General features: G+C 48.2%; 1 protein-coding gene across 1 annotated transcript; it reads left to right on the top strand.

Moving 5' to 3' along the window:
• CLEC2L (C-type lectin domain family 2 member L) lies at positions 1-15834 on the top strand (the record flags this gene model as incomplete). The annotated part of the gene is made up of 5 exons (XM_003791654.1): positions 1-79; positions 9593-9667; positions 12723-12889; positions 13839-13939; positions 15723-15834. Coding segments are annotated over 5 exons (534 nt in total), but the record flags the coding sequence as incomplete, so codon positions are not given.
• Positions 15835-16044: the final 210 nt, after the last annotated feature.

Genomic DNA, 16044 nt, shown 5'->3' with positions numbered 1-16044 from the left:
GGCCGCGGCCCCGAGGGGCAGCTGCGGCGATCCGGGTCGGGCTACGAGGGTAGCACCAGCTGGAAGGCGGCCTTGGAGGGTAAGCGCGGAGCGGCCGCCACCCCTGTCCCGGGACCCGGACCCGGAGCGGTCAGAGTCACCTTGGCCGCTCTCCCAGAGGATGGAGGAGCGCGGCCCCACGACCCGAGCAGTCGCTCAGTTCAGGGCAGTCAGATGCATCTCGTGGGCCGTGGGGGCGGGTGTGTAGGTAACGGGGGCCACCTCTAGTCACAGCCTTGACACTACCTCTGCAGCAAACTGACTCTGCGACCTTGGGAGAAAGCCTCACACTCCCAGCCTTAGTTTCCTCAGGTGTGAAGGGGACACTTACTGTTTGGACCGCACCTGACCGGCACGTTGAGAGGGCGGCCTGAATCTGTAGCAGGGAAACCGCTTTGAACAAAGTCACAAAAGCTGTAGACCCCAGAGGTAGGGCCAGCCCCTGCGGGGAGCAGGGTGAAGGCAGGGTTGGTGTTGTAGGGCCTTGTGGGGGGTGCGGGGCAGGGGAGGGGTGGACAGGCCCTGACAGATTCTTCCTAGCAAGGTCACGGTGTCACCAACCCCTACCAGTCAGAATGGCTCAGGGAATGACTCCTGACTGGCCATGGGGCAGTAACCAAAGCGGAAAATCCATTTCAAGTTCATGAGTTGTTTTAGGCACCTCCTGTTAGTTGTAGCTGGCGGTGTGGTGTGTGGGAGGTGCTGGAATTGGCGGGAGAGTGGCCGGCACTCTGGATGCTTCTCAGTCCCAGCTCCACAGAGGACCTGGACAGCATTAGCTAGGGAAACCCGGAACCTGGATCACGTATTTTAGGGAGAGGGTGCCAGAAAAGGTGGGCTTCCTGGAGTAGGTGGCCTCTTAGAGGGTGTGGAGTGGACACAGAAGGGTGCATGTGGCCCAGGTGGCCAGAGCTAGCCCGTCCTATGTGAGGAACTCAACCCAGGAGTAGGAGGATGGGGACAGGGTGAGGAAAGAATAGGTGGGAGAATCCAGACCAGGAAGGGCCACCCAGGCCTTGCCAAGGAGGTTGGATTTTGTTCTCAAGGAGCTGCTGAAGGCTTGATACAGAGGGTATGCCCTCAGAATAGTGGTGGTCCAGAAGGTTGGGATGGAGACTGGAGGTGAGTGAGGAGGGTGCACAGTGGTACGGGAGGGCCACAACCAGCACCTGTGCCCAGGCAGGCTGAGCAAGGAGCAGTGGGGACAGTAATGTCAGTGACTGGCCCAGAGGCAGTGGGCCCAGGGTTCTGCACAGTCTGCAGACTCTGGGGGAGATGTTGGACAAAGGAAGCAAAGCTGTTGCATCACTGAGCAGAAGAGCCGCTACAGGGAACCTCTGGGTTGAGAAACGTTGCAGGGAGTGAAGAGGGCTGACTCCTTGCTCTGATGTGAGTCTCCTGGCTTACCATTGGATTTGCCCTGTGATGTCATGCCTCTCTCCTACCAGAGTTATTTCCTTTTTTTTTTTGTAGAGACAGAGTCTTACTTTATTACCCTTAGTAGAGTGCTGTGGCATCACAGCTCACAGCAACCTCCAACTCCTGGGCTTAGGCGACTCTCTTGCCTCAAGCCTCCTAAGTAGCTGGGACTACAGGCGCCCACCACAATGCCTGCTATTTTTTGGTTGCAGTTTGGCTGGTTTGAACCCCCCACCCTCGCTATACCGGGCCGGTGCCCTACCTGCTGAGCCGCGGGCACCACCCCCAAAGTTATTTCTTGAAGTTGCTCCCTCTCTTGCCTGAGTTTCTCCATTCATTTTATTCATAAGCATTTCTGAAGGGTCCACCTTGGAGCATTCCCACCCATCATAGCCTGTGGTCCTTGGATGTTCTGCATCTCAGGCCTATTGACTTTTCCAAAAGAGTTTTAGGATCTGGAGTCTGAGGCCCTGCCAGGGACCTGCTCCAACAGTCCTCTGAGGGTCTCCTGGGTGTTCTGTGGGTGCTCTGTCCCTTGTTAGAAGACGGGCACTCAAGGACCAGGACTGGTCCTCTCCAGGTGGCTGCCATGTCAGCCAGTGCTGGCTTTTGCATCAGTCTCCCACATTCATTCATTCTTTCTGTAACTTCCAGGCACAGTTCTAGGCCCTGGGCACAGCCTTGTCCTTGCCGAGATCTCAGGCCAGGGGCTGAGACAGTGTGGTGAGGTACAAAGAGCACAGCATCTGATAGACCTGAATCAGAGCCTTCCACTGCTTGGACTGGCAGACTTTTCAACTTGTTTGAGCATTGCTTGCCTTACTTGCTAGATCAGGCCATGATTTCTACCTCTCAGGGCCACACAGAAGGCCTTGAGTATGGGCCTTACGTGCAATGACCCCAGATGGAGCATCCTGTAGCCCTGGGGGTGCAGGTGCAACTGAAATTCTTTGGCTTATTGGTCTGCCTACCTTAGATCCACTTCCCACTCCAAACTGGAGTCTGAGGAATGAAATACCATCCATGGGATGAGGGATCTGCTGCTTCGGGGGACACAGGGGCTTTGCAGCCCTTGCTTAGCCAAGCACCTGCCTTAAGAGAAACAGGGGAATATTGGCTTGACCAAGCAGAGCACTCCAATGGGCTCTTTGCTATTATTACCCATGCAAACATTTACCAAGCTCCTGCTCTGGGCTGCACCGATGCTGGGGGCTTTCACAGAAGTTCTCTCATTTAGTCCTCACTTCTCCGTGGCGGGGGTTGGTGGGTGTCATATCTGTTGCCTGGATGAGGGAACAGAAACTTATTACAAGGCCTCTGATGTGGAAGTGTTTGCCCTTCTCTGTGTGGTCAAGGATACCAGGCCTGGTGAGGCTAATGGGGAACCACCAAATCCCATGCACACGTTCTCCTCCCCAGCTCCTCAGACAACCCTGCCTCCCCCGGGCTCAATGCTTTTTTCCTCCTCACAGGTTAAATTAGTCAGAGAGCTTCTTAAATAAGAATGCTAGGATTAGAGCCAGGTCTCTTAGACTTTCTTTAGATGAATAACTAGCTTTATAAACAGAAGTTCTCTGATCAAGTCTTCTCTCCCTGTGGATATGAACCTTTCCTTCCAGCCCCAGCTTGGGGTGACAGGCTGGAAAAGGTGACCCAGAGCTTCCTTCTGGGTTCTGGAAACACTAGAGGTGATTTGAGATGGGGATATTTCTGGCCTTGGGGGTGGCAGGGGGCAGAGTGGCCTCCTGGGGTGAGGGAGAGGGGATGGACAGAATGATTTTGTATCCTTCAGGTATAGATTTTTTAGTGGTCACTTATTCTGAATTTTTAATGTTGAAAGTTTTTTGATTAGGCATAAACCCACAACTTCCTGATCAAAACCACACATATGCATTTAGCAAAACCTCTTAAAAAATGTAAAATTACCAAACTCCACATTTGATAATTTTTAACAGTCACGATTATGCTCACCGGGCTGTGCTACCAATGACTTACATAGAGATATCAGCCATGGGCCTTTTTTGGGATATGAGTGTGAGAATGATGGGAAATTTTTCTGGCTTAGAATCAGACTTTTTCAGTTCCTTCTAATATTAGGCTAAATCACATACATTTAGAATGCTAAATAACCTGTAGGCTGGGCTCAGTGGCTCATGCCAGTAATCCTAGCACTTTGGCAGGCTGAGGCAGGAAGGTCACTTAAGGTCAAAGTTCATGACCAACCTGGGCAACATAGTAAGACTCCTGTCTCTTCCAGAAAAAAACCCAAACAGAACCAAAAGACTGCATCCTTAAACTCCATATAATATGAGCCATAGTGTAGTAGGGGTGATTATCGAGTTAGATATTTGTTAGAAGTTGAATTGTGTTCCCACCAGGAAAGACATGTGGAAGTCTCAACCCCACAGCCCCGGGGAATGAATATGAGGATGACGTTTTTGATTGTCTAGCACCACAACCATCCTCCATGGGGGCATACAGTGAACAAGAGGTTGGGGACCCCTACTGTGTCTTTGAAATTATCTTCCCCAAAGAATGAAGAAGCATCTCAATTCTGGTGATGTTGGTGATAGATGTGCAGGGTCTCCTTTATCATGTGACCTTTTCTACAAACTCAGTTTGTTTATTTAGACATAGAGTCTCTGCTCTGTCACCCAGGCTGGAGTGCAGTGGTTCAATCCCAGATCCCTGCATCCTCAAACTCTGGGGCTCACGTGATCTTCTTGCTTCAGCCTCCAAAATAGCTGGGACTACAGGCACTAACCACCATGCCTGGCTAATTTTTTCTTTTACTAGAGGCAGAGTCTCACTGTGTTACCCAGGCTGGTCTTCAATTCTTGGTCTCAAGCAATCCTCCATGTTGGCTTCCCAAAGTACTAGGATAAGAGGCATGAGCTACGGTGCCCGGCCCAAACTCAGTTTAACGTAAGGCTGACTAAAGATGTTATCATTCAGTGTAACTAAATTTCCCTCATATATTTTGAGTCCCAGTGGGCACTCTGTAACATGCAAGGCAATGACTGAGCTCTATTTTAGGGTATCTAAAGGTGAGTAATGCACAATCCTCACCCCAAAGGAGGCACTCTGTAACATGCAAGGCAATGACTGAGCTCTATTTTAGGGTACCTAAAGGTGAGTAATGCACAATCCTCACCCCAAAGGAGGCACTCTGTAACATGCAAGGCAATGACTGAGCTCTATTTTAGGGTATCTAAAGGTGAGTAATGCACAATCCTTACCCCAAAGGAGCTTAGGGCTTCTAGTTGTGATGATAATGATGGTACACACAATCGCTTCCAGTTAAAAAGAGCTCACCATGCCAGGCACTGTTCTTAGCATTGTATGTTGAATTTCCATAAAACTCGAAGAGGCAGATACTACCATGACCAGATTTTAAAGATGAGAAAAATGAAGCACAGCAGAGGCTAAGTAACTTACCATCTGTAAATACCTAGAAAGTGGCCGAACTGTGATTTGAGACTGTGCTGTGGTTTCAGATGCCATGCTCTTAGCTCCCTTGCATAAAGCACATAAAGAAGGGATAGGAAGGATGCATATGGTGTACTTGCTACAGACATCCATCATGCAGCACCAGGGGACTTGGCTTATAATGAAGGTCCCACCAAGGACAATGAGGAGACACAGAGAGAACCTAGTCTTCCAGAGAATGCTAGAGCCTCTGCTCTTACCATGTCTGAAGTCCTGGGACTCCTTGCTATGTGCCAGCATAGACCTTGCTCATAGGAATGTAGACTCCAAATACTTGTTGGGTTTGCAGGTCAAGATGAATGCATGCATTTATTCCCTTTCCCTCAGAAGCTCACTGATACAACAGTAAAGGGATTTTCAAAAGGCCATAAGGACAACAAGAACAGGAGAGAAGACAATAGCATTACAATTGAGAACTAGGGAGCATATGGATGAGTAGTAACTCATTTCACCCCACTAAATAAAGTTCAGAAAGCAGAAGAGCCACCTGAGTCCCATAGGAGCCCCCACAAAGGCTCAGGGGGTGGTGGCAATGAATAAAGATGTGACTGAGAACAGAGGGACTGCTTGAAAATTTCCTTAAGGAGGATTTAGATTCCCATTCCTTACAGCCTCTCCCCAGCCGTAGCAGGCAACTCCATGTAAAATCTCTCGAGAGAGAAGGCCTCTAGACACCACCACATTGACAGCCAGCAACTAAGTCAACAATGACACATTGAATGCTGAGGACAGCATCCAAGTGAACTCTTACTCCAGTGAACTGTACCTTTCAGCAGAGAAAACAAAAGAGCCTTCTCCTGGGACTCTGGTCTACCCAAGAGGAAAAATCTAGTAGAGGTGGGGAACCTGCAGCCTCAAGGCCACATGTGGTCCTCCACATCCCCAAGGGCAGCCCCCTGACCAAATCCAAACTTCACAAAACAAATCCTGTTGTTAAAAGTGGTGTAGGAGAGAAAGATAAAGCTTTTCTTGTCTCCTTTGGTGCTTAAAAAGGACAATCTTGACAGCAGAAGGCTGATGTCAAAAATGAAATATTCATGGAACAGCAGCAACAAAAACAAAAATCCTTGGAAATTAAAAATATAATCACAGAAATAAAAAGTTCAGTAGAAAGGTAGGGAAATAAAGTTGAGAAAATCTTCCAGGAAAGAGAGTAAAAAGGCAAAGAAACAGTGAATGAGAGGGGGAAAAAATGATGAGAAAATTGGAGGACCAATCCAAGAGTCCAACATTTGAAGAATATGACTTCCAGAAAGAAAACAGAAAATGAAGGAGAGGAAATAATCAACGATATAATTAAAGAAAACTTCCTGGAACCAAAGGACATACCTTTTTAAGACAGAAAGGGTTCACTGTTTGCCTATTAGGATAGATGAAAAGAGGCTTAACCAAGGCATGGAATGTGTGATGAAACTCTTGAACACTGGGTGATAGAGAAAAGATCCTAAAGCCTTCTAGAAAGGAAAAAAAAAATTAAGCAACTGAAACTCAAAGATCATGGGTGGCAAGAATGGCTTTAGACTTTCCCAAAGAAGCACCAGAGTTAGAAGATAATTAAGTAGTACCTTTAAAATTCTGAAGGAGAATTACTTTCTCCTATATTACTTAGGCCTCTGAGTTCACTATCCTAGAGGCACCATTCATTATGGAATACCATGAAAAGTTTGTTCCTTGGACTTGTTCAGTGCACTGGTTCTGCTGTACCCTTTCTCTGGCAGCCATTGACAATGTGTTCCACCAAGATGAGAGAGTAAACCAAGAAAGGGGAAAACATTGGAGAGAATCAGAGAAACTCTCTGGCTGTTGGTATAGAGAGACCCCAGGGTGGCAGCTGGGCTTAGAAAACAGCCAGCCAGATTGCAGCAGGTCAGAAGGTTCCATAACACTTCTTGGCGAAGGTTGTTATGAACTGAATGTTGTTTCCTCCCAAAATTCACACGTTGAATTTAGGTGATGTTATTGAAAAGGTGAGGCTTTGGGAGGTCTTTAGATTTAGATGAGGTCATGAGGGTAGAGCCCCCATGAAGGGATTAGTGCCCTTATAGAAAAAGAAAGAGACACCAGAACTTCCCTCTCTGCTGTGTGAGGACACAGTGAGAAGGCAAGCCAGGAAGGAACCCTCACTGGAACCCAACCATGCTGGCTCCCTGAGCTCAGACTTCCAGCCTCCAGAACTGTGAGAAATAAATGTCTGTTGTTTAAGCCCTCCAATCCATGAGAGTTTTGTTACGGCAGCCCAAACTAGTGGAGACAAAGGTGAGACAGAATTTCTGATTTAGTCTCATTATCTAAGAGGAGTTTTGGGGTTGAAATAAAAAGGCCACAGAAGACTAAAAGAAGGAGAAAGAAAAACATGATTAACTAACAGGGAGACAAAAAGTTCTCTAGAAATGAAGAGATCATAGTACCTGCATAGTGTTGCCCAGGACACATTTACTTTGTCATAAGAAGATAAAACTAGATTATCAATTGAGAGGGCAGGGAGTAAGTGGTCAGGGTGGGATGGTAATGCAAGGAGAATTAAGTCTTCATCATTATAGGGGAAAGTCAGTACATTATATCTAAAATGGAAAACTCTAGGCATATTGATGTACACATGCCATTTTGATACTTGGAGGGAATACTGAGAGAGTTAAAAGAGTTGAAAGTGGTTGGCCCTGGAAAAAGGGCAATGCCATTATTATTATATTTTTAACCAAGCCTTTTAGAATTTCTTGATTCTTTTAATTTGTGCTTTTCAGACTATCCTTAATGAAAGGAACAGGTTTCTTTTTCAAATCCTTTGTAAAATACAATGAAAATGAATTATTAGAAACACAATCATGTGATTGGATGTCAGGGTAATGCTGAATTGCTACAAAGTTTTTCTCTCCATTTTAGTACCTACATCCTAATGGATAAATGACAATTTATAGACCAACACTAGGTTGTGGAGTACTGTTTTCATTTATGTCTATGCATAATTGTCATTTAAAAAGAAACATTTAAAAAAGGATTCATGACAAAGTAGCTATACTTAACTACACTTACTGGCTGAGATGGCAAAAATTTTAAGGGAATTCACACATACTAGGATGGCTATAATAAAAAATTAAATTATTATGGCGTCAGTTCTTAAAAAAATATTGCAAACTAACAAGTATTGGCAAGGATGCAGAGAAATCGGAATCCTCGTACATTGCTGGTGGTAATGTAAAATGATGCAGTTACCATGGAAAATAGTTTGGTGGTTTCTAGAAAAAAAAAAAAAAGACAGTCTCACTCTGCTGTCTCATCGTTCTAGCTCACAGCAAGTTCAAACTCCTGGGCTCAGAAGATCCTTCTGCTTCAGGCTCCCAAGTAGCAGGGACTACAGGTGCCTGCCACAGCATGTGGATAATTTTTCTATTTTTTTTTTTTTTTTAGTAGAGATGGGGGCTATCTCTTGCTCAGGGGGGTCTTGAGCTCCTGAGCTCAAGGGATGTTTCCACCTCGGCCTCCCAGAGTGCTAAGATAACAGGGGTGAGCCCCCATGCCAGACCACTTCCTCACAGAGTTAAACAGAACTACCATGTCACCCAGAAACTCACTCATAGGCCGTATACCCAAGAAGAATTGAAAGCAGGGACTCAAGCAGATCTTTGTATACAATGTTCACAGCTGCACTAGTCACAATAGTCAAAAGGTGGTGCCAACCCCAATGTCTACAGCAGGTGACTGGAAAAATGAAGTATGGTTAGGTCCATACAACAGAATATTATTCAGCCTTAAAAAGGAATGAAGTTCTCATACATGCGGCGACATGGATGAACCTTGAAAACATGCTAAATGAAAGAAACCAGGCACTGAAATAGAAACACTGTGTGATTCCTCTTATATGAGCTTCCCAGAGTCATCAGGTTCAGAGAGAGAGAAAGTAGAAGGGAGGGTGTTGGGGGCTGGGGAGACGGAATGGGGTGTGGTTGTTTAGTGGGTACAGAGTTTCTGTTTGGGATGCTGGAAAAGTTTCACAGATGGTGATGATGGTTACACAACTTTGTGAACGTACTTAATGGTGCTAAGTGTACACTTAAAAATGGTCAAGGTGGCAACTTTTATGTTATACATATTTTATCACAATTTTTAAATATCTCTGACATTAAAAGGATTCTTTTACAAAGTATAAAATGTAAATGTTAAGTGATAACAAAGGAAATAAATAAATGAAAATAAAAAGGGAGAGCCCAGAGTATCAGGAAGAGGATGGACGGTGCAGAGGTAGGTGGTTTCAAGAGGGATAGGTGGAGGAGGAGAACTTTGGGAGCAAAGACCCAGGGGCAGGGCTGCAAAGGCTGAATGAATGGGTTATTTTAAGGAGTCCGACTAGCTGAAACACAGCACCAGGTGGCAAGGCTGTGGGAGAGTCAAGGTGGAAAGCTCTGCCCATCACAGGAGGAATTTGTGGGCAGTGGGCAGCCCTGTGGGGAGAGTTTCAAGCAGGGGAACCACAGCATGAGAGCTGTGCTCCAGAGCAGCGGTTCTCAAACTCCAGTGGGCCTCAGTGTCACCGGGGGGGGGGGCGCTTGTTAAAACTCACCTCGCTGGGCTCCACCCCCCAGGTTTCTCACTAGCGGGGCCTGGAGCTGGCAGTGGGGCAGGCAGTTGAACTCCTCTCTCTTCTCCTCAGACACTACCACGCGTCTCCTGCTGGGTGCCATTGCGGTCCTTCTGTTTGCCATTCTGGTGGTGATGAGCATCTTGGGTGAGCGTGCATGCTGGAGCATTTGTGCAGTTCCCTGTGTACACCCTTTCTACCTCCTGATCTCAGCTTTTGGACCCTTTGTCAAAAGCCCCTGCAATTAGGCAGAGACAGTCCAGGCTTCTGTGGGTGACAAAGTAAGTAGAAATTACATAGTGTTGGCTGTTGATGGGATTTTAGCCTAAAATAATATACTGAGGGTGACAAAAAAATGTATGCACATTTTAAGAAAGGAAAAAAACTGTATTAAAATTGTAATGCTCAATATATACTGATAACAAAAGATGAATACAAGTCACGTTTGACTTTCGTAATGACCAGAGGTGCTCAAAGTGGTTGCCATCAGCATCCAGACACTTCTGATTATGGTATGAAAAGTAGTATATAGATAACAACCCTTAAAATGTGTGTACATTTTTTTGCACCCCTAGTATTCACACATGGATTATAGTTGTCCCCTTTATTAAGCCCTGGAGGTAAAGCAGAGTTGTTACTTAGGTAAGTGCTGTGAGAGCTCAGAATTCAGACCAAATGCAGAACAAACTTGGGGCAGGCAGTGGTTCTTAAAGGAGATAATTTGGGGGTAAGGGTCTCTAAAGATCACATTCATTCAGCAAACATTTACTGAGCCCTGCAATGTGTCAGGTCCTGGGCTATGTGGTAAGGACAAAAAAAAAGACATTTTTTCTTTTGTCCAGAGGTAAGTTGCGGTAATAGAGGCGTCAATGCCTGCCTGGTGGCTTCCCAGAAGGGGAGACACGAACACTGAACCCTGAAGAATGGGTAGGACTTCTCTGAGATCAGGAGGTAGAGGGTTTGGGAGGGAAAAACTTTTCCTCTACTGTCTTAAGTTCAGTACCTGGGAGCCTGCGAATTAAACTGTCAAAGGCAGACTAACAGGAGAGAAGGCACACGATTTTTATTAATGTTTATGTGCATGGGAGTTCATGGAAAAGAAGTACAACTTAAAGAAGCATTTAGACTCAGGGTGTATATGCCTTTTTAGCAAAGGAAAGAGAGTTTGGGCTTCAAGAAATGGTAAATTGTAGGGAAATGGTTAGGACATACATGGGGAATGACAGACGGTGACTGTTTCAGCACGGTTTGTTTGCAAACTCAGCTTGGTGTTGATTCTTTGGTGTGTTCATTGATAAGAGTCACTTTTCCCTCTAGTAAGAGGTTGATGGGGTGGGGATGGGGGTTGGCCAGCACCTTCCTCAAAGGGAAGTGTATACCCTACTTTTAGGCACATCAAAGGAGTGTGCAGAGAACGGTTGAGACATCAGTTGATTCCTAATTGTCTTCAACTCAAAATGATCCTTATGCCAAAGTGGCGTATTTTGGAGTGCCATATTCCAGATCCTGTCAAAGGAACAGAACATTCTAAGTGGGAGAGGTGTGAGAAACTGAAAGGGTCAAACAAATAAAAACCTGCCACTAAGGACAAGTGGGGCTATATGAACTGGGAATGTGGCTACTTTTAAGGGATTCAAGTCAAAGTATGTCATGGGTCCTGAACACTTTGCAAAAGTGATTTCAGCATCTCTGTCTTTAATCTTTGAGGAATATCATAAGACCAGAGGTGAATTTCTCCAAGTCTGGGAAAAAGTCCACTGACAATATCAATTCCTACCAGTTCCTTCCCTGTAGGGCTTGTATGACAAGCCGGAGGCTGGTGAGTGTTCAGAAATGGATATGGCAAGCAATGGGTCCAGCTTGGGTTCATCTGGAATAATCACTACAGGTTAACTCCTTTGTTAGGTTGGGAGGCCAGAGCAATGTGTAGACATAGCATATTGTGATTTCAATAAAGCCCCACAGAGATTCTTAGGAGATCCTTGTGGAGAAGTGGTTGAAATGGTCAATACTCCCAAGTGGACTTGAATCTCACTGAACAGATGAGCCCAGGAAGTGTCGATTCATTAACTGGTGTCCACATGGCTGGAGATCCCTAGGGGCTTGAGTATTGTGGGCCTGTTCACTTTTATAAAAACAAAAATATGCTTATGGAATTTATAGCTGATACAGTCCAAATCCGCAATTCCAAGTGACAGATGGGAAAAAAAAAATCAAGATTAAAGTTTATCTGTAAAAACTCAAATGATCAGCCAGTGAGATAATTGTGGAAGAAATAAATATAAGCTTCTGCATTTAGATTTTAAACGTGGTTTTCACATGTTCTGGACACTGGGGAGACCTGGCTTGGAAACAGATCATATGAAAATAATCTAAGATTGTGGCTTAATGCTTTTTGGCAAGGAGGTCCTCTGAGACTCGGATGGAAGTTCTGGGCTCCCTTCCCAGAAGAGTGCACACATGCATACGCACAGTCTGTTCACTGAAGCGGTCTGCAGACTGGAGCGCCTGTGACACCTGGAAAGCAGCATTGTAGTCACTTTGGCTGCTGGTAGAGCCACATTTGATGTGTCCCAGTCTGTCCTCATGGCGGCGGGTTGGTGGCAATATGGTGACACTGCAGTGAGCAGGCCCTGCTGGGATCATGAAGATATGGCAGGGGAGGCTGGTGTCCTTCCGGTAGGAGGAAGGAGATGGAATGAGTCTGCTCTGGGTCATGCCAGAAGGCAGATCCTGGATCAGTAGGTCTAGGTCATGAGAGGGGAGATTGGGACTAAATATTTAAAAGGAACTTTCCAGCAGTCCAGTGGTGGAACAGGTGGCCTTGTTAGCTAATGAGGTGTAGTTAATGGAAGTGGGCAGTCCATCCTGCCAGTGCCTTCCACCTCGGCTGGAGAGAAAGGACACGTGGCTTGTAGGTCCCTCGCCTGGGGAGTTCAGAGACACAGGCGGATCTACGCCAGGGGCTGACCTGCTGTCACTTGCCCTTATGGGGATGTGCCTCCCAGCCCACCATTATTCATTCGCTGAGCCACCAAGGCTTTACCTCCAAGCGCTGTGACAGGTGCTCACCCATGAGGACAGCCACAGTGACAGCAGTTGAGATGGGTGGAGGAAGCCTTGGGAGGCAGAGTGGGATTTGGTGGGACAGGGTGGTAGCCAGGAGCATTGGCAGACTCAGAGCCTGTCTCTCCTCCCGCAGCCTCCAAGGGCTGTATCAAGTGTGAGGCGCCCTGCCCGGAGGACTGGCTGCTCTACGGGAGGAAGTGCTACTTCTTTTCTGAGGAACCGAGAGACTGGAACACTGGCAGGCAGTACTGCCACACCCACGAGGCCACGCTGGCTGTGATCCAGAGCCAGAAGGAGCTGGTGAGTGCGCTGGGGTGGGGAGAGGGGCCCTCGGCACCTGCACCTCAACTCTAAGGGGAGAGCCACACCCCAGTGTGCAGGGTGCCCTGTGACATGTCATCCAGCCACCATACTCCATAGGCTCTGTGCAGGTCACTGAGTGGCTCCACTTTCCATTTCTATTGTCAAGGACACTTACTTCAATTCAAGGCTATTTATTGGCTGTGCTAAACTCAGTATTGTAAAGTGTAAGGATTACAATTATAAAGGCACTGTGAAATGCAAAAATTCACTCTTATTTTCTACTGATCCAAATTAGAACATGAGCTCTCCTTGAACACCCAAAATGGTTTTATAGATAGGAATGTGTTAAGAAACCAATTAACCAGCCTGTCGGCCATTTTGGATTTTGTGGTTAACAGTGTTTAACCATCCAAAATAGCAGATAATCTAAAAATCACTTCTGTTTGTCTTTGATACACAGTACTATGTCTGCCTTCTGGAGAGAAAGTCCCAGAAGTATGTAGATGGAAGGACTACCAACCTCAGGGTTGAGATTCGTCCCAGCTCATCCATTCAGTGGGCAATCCCCAAGCTTCCTGCAAATCAGGAATGCTGGACTGTGGGCCGCTGAGCTGGGCTGGGAGGATGTCCCTGTGCAACCTTCCTGGCGTGGTGGCGCAGTGGCACAGTGATGCACTCAGAGCTAGGGGCTGTGGAGGCAACTCCTGCAAGGTCAGGGAGCAGCTCCTAGCTGAGGGAACATTCTCTAACCCAGCTCTCACTTTCAGAGTATAGTGAGATATCAGTCACCCTCCCAGTGTCTGTAAATCCGAGGGCCAGGATCTTTTTTTTTTTTTGAGACGGTCTCACAGGGACCAAGATCTTTTGAAATGAGGTCTGTCTTGGGCTGTGAGAGTGTTCAGGAGACCACACCTGACCCTGAGGTTTCTCTCTTTCCTTGGTGCAGGAATTTATGTTCAAGTTTACGAGGAGGGAGCCCTGGATTGGACTACGCAGAGTTGGGGACGAATTCCACTGGGTCAATGGGGATCCGTTTGACCCAGACACGTGAGCTGAGACTTCATCTTCTGGCTACCAGGCTTAGACTGGGGAAAGCCTAAGCCCCCTTCTAGAGATGCTAGTCCTGGGTCTAATAGCCTGTGCCAGAGACGCAGTCATGACGATGGCTTTACTCTGCTCTCTCCCAGAGGAACCCAGGCTGGCTTGGAGGTTGTGCCCTGTGTAGTAGCTATGAGAGCCTCATCGGGTTGGGCCCAGGCCCCTTCCATGTGTGACTCCTCCACGGGGCAGTGTGGCTCACATGTCCCATTCAACCAGAAGGAGAACAGGGAGGAGAGGGTGTCCCTGGATTTTCTCACCCTGTTGGCCAGAAGTTGGTCACATGACTATATTTGGCCTCTAGTGGGGATAGGAGATGGTGCCTCCATTCTGGGCAGACATGTACCACCCAAGGATTGTCACTATGGAAGAAAGGGGCTCTGAATAAGGGCATTCCCGCGTGTTTTGGCCACATTCTCTTAGAGCAAACACGTCTTGGTGCAGGGGTACTGCAGAAGTGTGTGCAGGGCAATGTTACTTGTATGGCCAGTGGTGTGGATGTGAGTGGGTGGCGTGGGGGTGGCAGGTGTGTGGCTGTGGCAGTGGGAGTGGCAATCTAGGCTTAGGGCAATGCAGGGAAGTGCTGGCAAAGGAAAGAGAACCTCAGCTTCTAGAACAGACCCTGTGGCTGAAGGAAGAGGCTCTGGGTCTGCGTCTGTCTAGCTCCAGCTAAAGTGGAAGGACACCCATGCCCGCATTCCCTCCTGGCGGCCAGAGCTGGCCCTCTCACCTGAGGCCGGCTTAGGCGGTCAGTCCTGTGGCCGCCCTCCTGAGGGTGAGGGCCGGGGACCATGTTCCCATCTCTCCTCCTTAGTGGCGGGCACTCTTCATCTCTGCCCTTTGTCCTTAGGGCCTCTTCCTTTTCTCCCTCCCTCTCCTGCCCCTGTCCAGATCTATTCTTAGAGCGGCTCCTAAGATCTTGCTCTTCTTGGCCCTCTCTGTATCTTTCTGGAAGTTTCTTTTTCTGAGAACCCCGGAGGCTGGGGTCCTGCAGTGCTGGCCACCTAGCCACCAAGGGGCCTTTGGCAAAGTTTTCTGACACTGAAGAGGTCCTGCCTTCCCGGCCACACCTTCTGGGGTCCTTCTGACGCCCTCTCTTATGAGAGCCAAGCCCAGCCTTGGCAGGGGTCTGAGTTAGGTGAATAGTAGGGTTCAGAGAAACCCATGAGACTTGAGAAGGGAGACCCCCTGCCACAGGTCCCTGTGTGATTTCAGTGACTACCTGGGCAGCATGGCTGTGCTCGTTCAATACTGGGTGATCCCGTCCACCCTGGCCTAGGAGGGTAATCTAACTCAGCCTCTCTCCAGAGCTGCTGTGCACTCAACTGGGCACTGCAGGGAGCCAGGATGAGAGGGTGCTGGGGAGCTGCCACCCAGGATGTGGGGCACAGACACAGGCCCCTGAGAGGCTTGTGGCAGGTGGTGCCCTGTGCTGCCTGCAGGGCGTAGAGTGAGATGCTGACATGGGTGCCTCGGAGCCTGGGATGTGGGAGCTGACCCTGGACAGCGGAAGTGCAGATGGGAAGTGCAGGGTGTGTCCAGGAAACGTCCATGGGCAGGCCAGGATGACAAAGTAGAGAGTCAATGGATGTCCAGCTGAAAGGTCTGTCAGGCACAATGTCCTAGGAGGCAGCTCCAGTGAGGGGGGCAGGCCACAGTGCTCCCTCGATGTGTGGGGGAGGGCTGAGTGTCCCAGGACCTGAGTGCCTGGCGTCTTCTCTCCTGGCCACAGGTTCACCATCTCAGGCCCTGGGGAGTGTGTCTTCGTGGAGCCCACCAGGCTGGTGTCGACGGAGTGTCTGATGACCCGGCCCTGGGTGTGCAGCAAGATGGCCTACACTTGAGGTGGGTCGGGCCACAGGTCCACCTCCTCCTCAGGCTCCAGGGAGGTGCCTGCTCCTGACCTGCCTCCAGTGGGAGCCGCCTGCCCTCTCCAAAGCGACACAGTGGATGGGTGGGGTGGGGTGGGGGTGGTCTCCACCCTAGGCCCATCTCCCAGGCTCTGGAACACTGAGTCCTTGGCTCTTGGTCTCCTCTGTCCCCAGGCAGGTCAT

The sequence above is a fragment of the Otolemur garnettii genome, unplaced genomic scaffold (assembly GCF_000181295.1).
Source record: "Otolemur garnettii isolate 467f Iridium unplaced genomic scaffold, OtoGar3 scaffold00049, whole genome shotgun sequence".
NCBI lineage: Eukaryota > Metazoa > Chordata > Mammalia > Primates > Galagidae > Otolemur > Otolemur garnettii.
The sequence above is the reverse complement of the archived record's forward strand: the minus strand, read 5'-3'. Positions and strand labels throughout refer to the sequence as shown.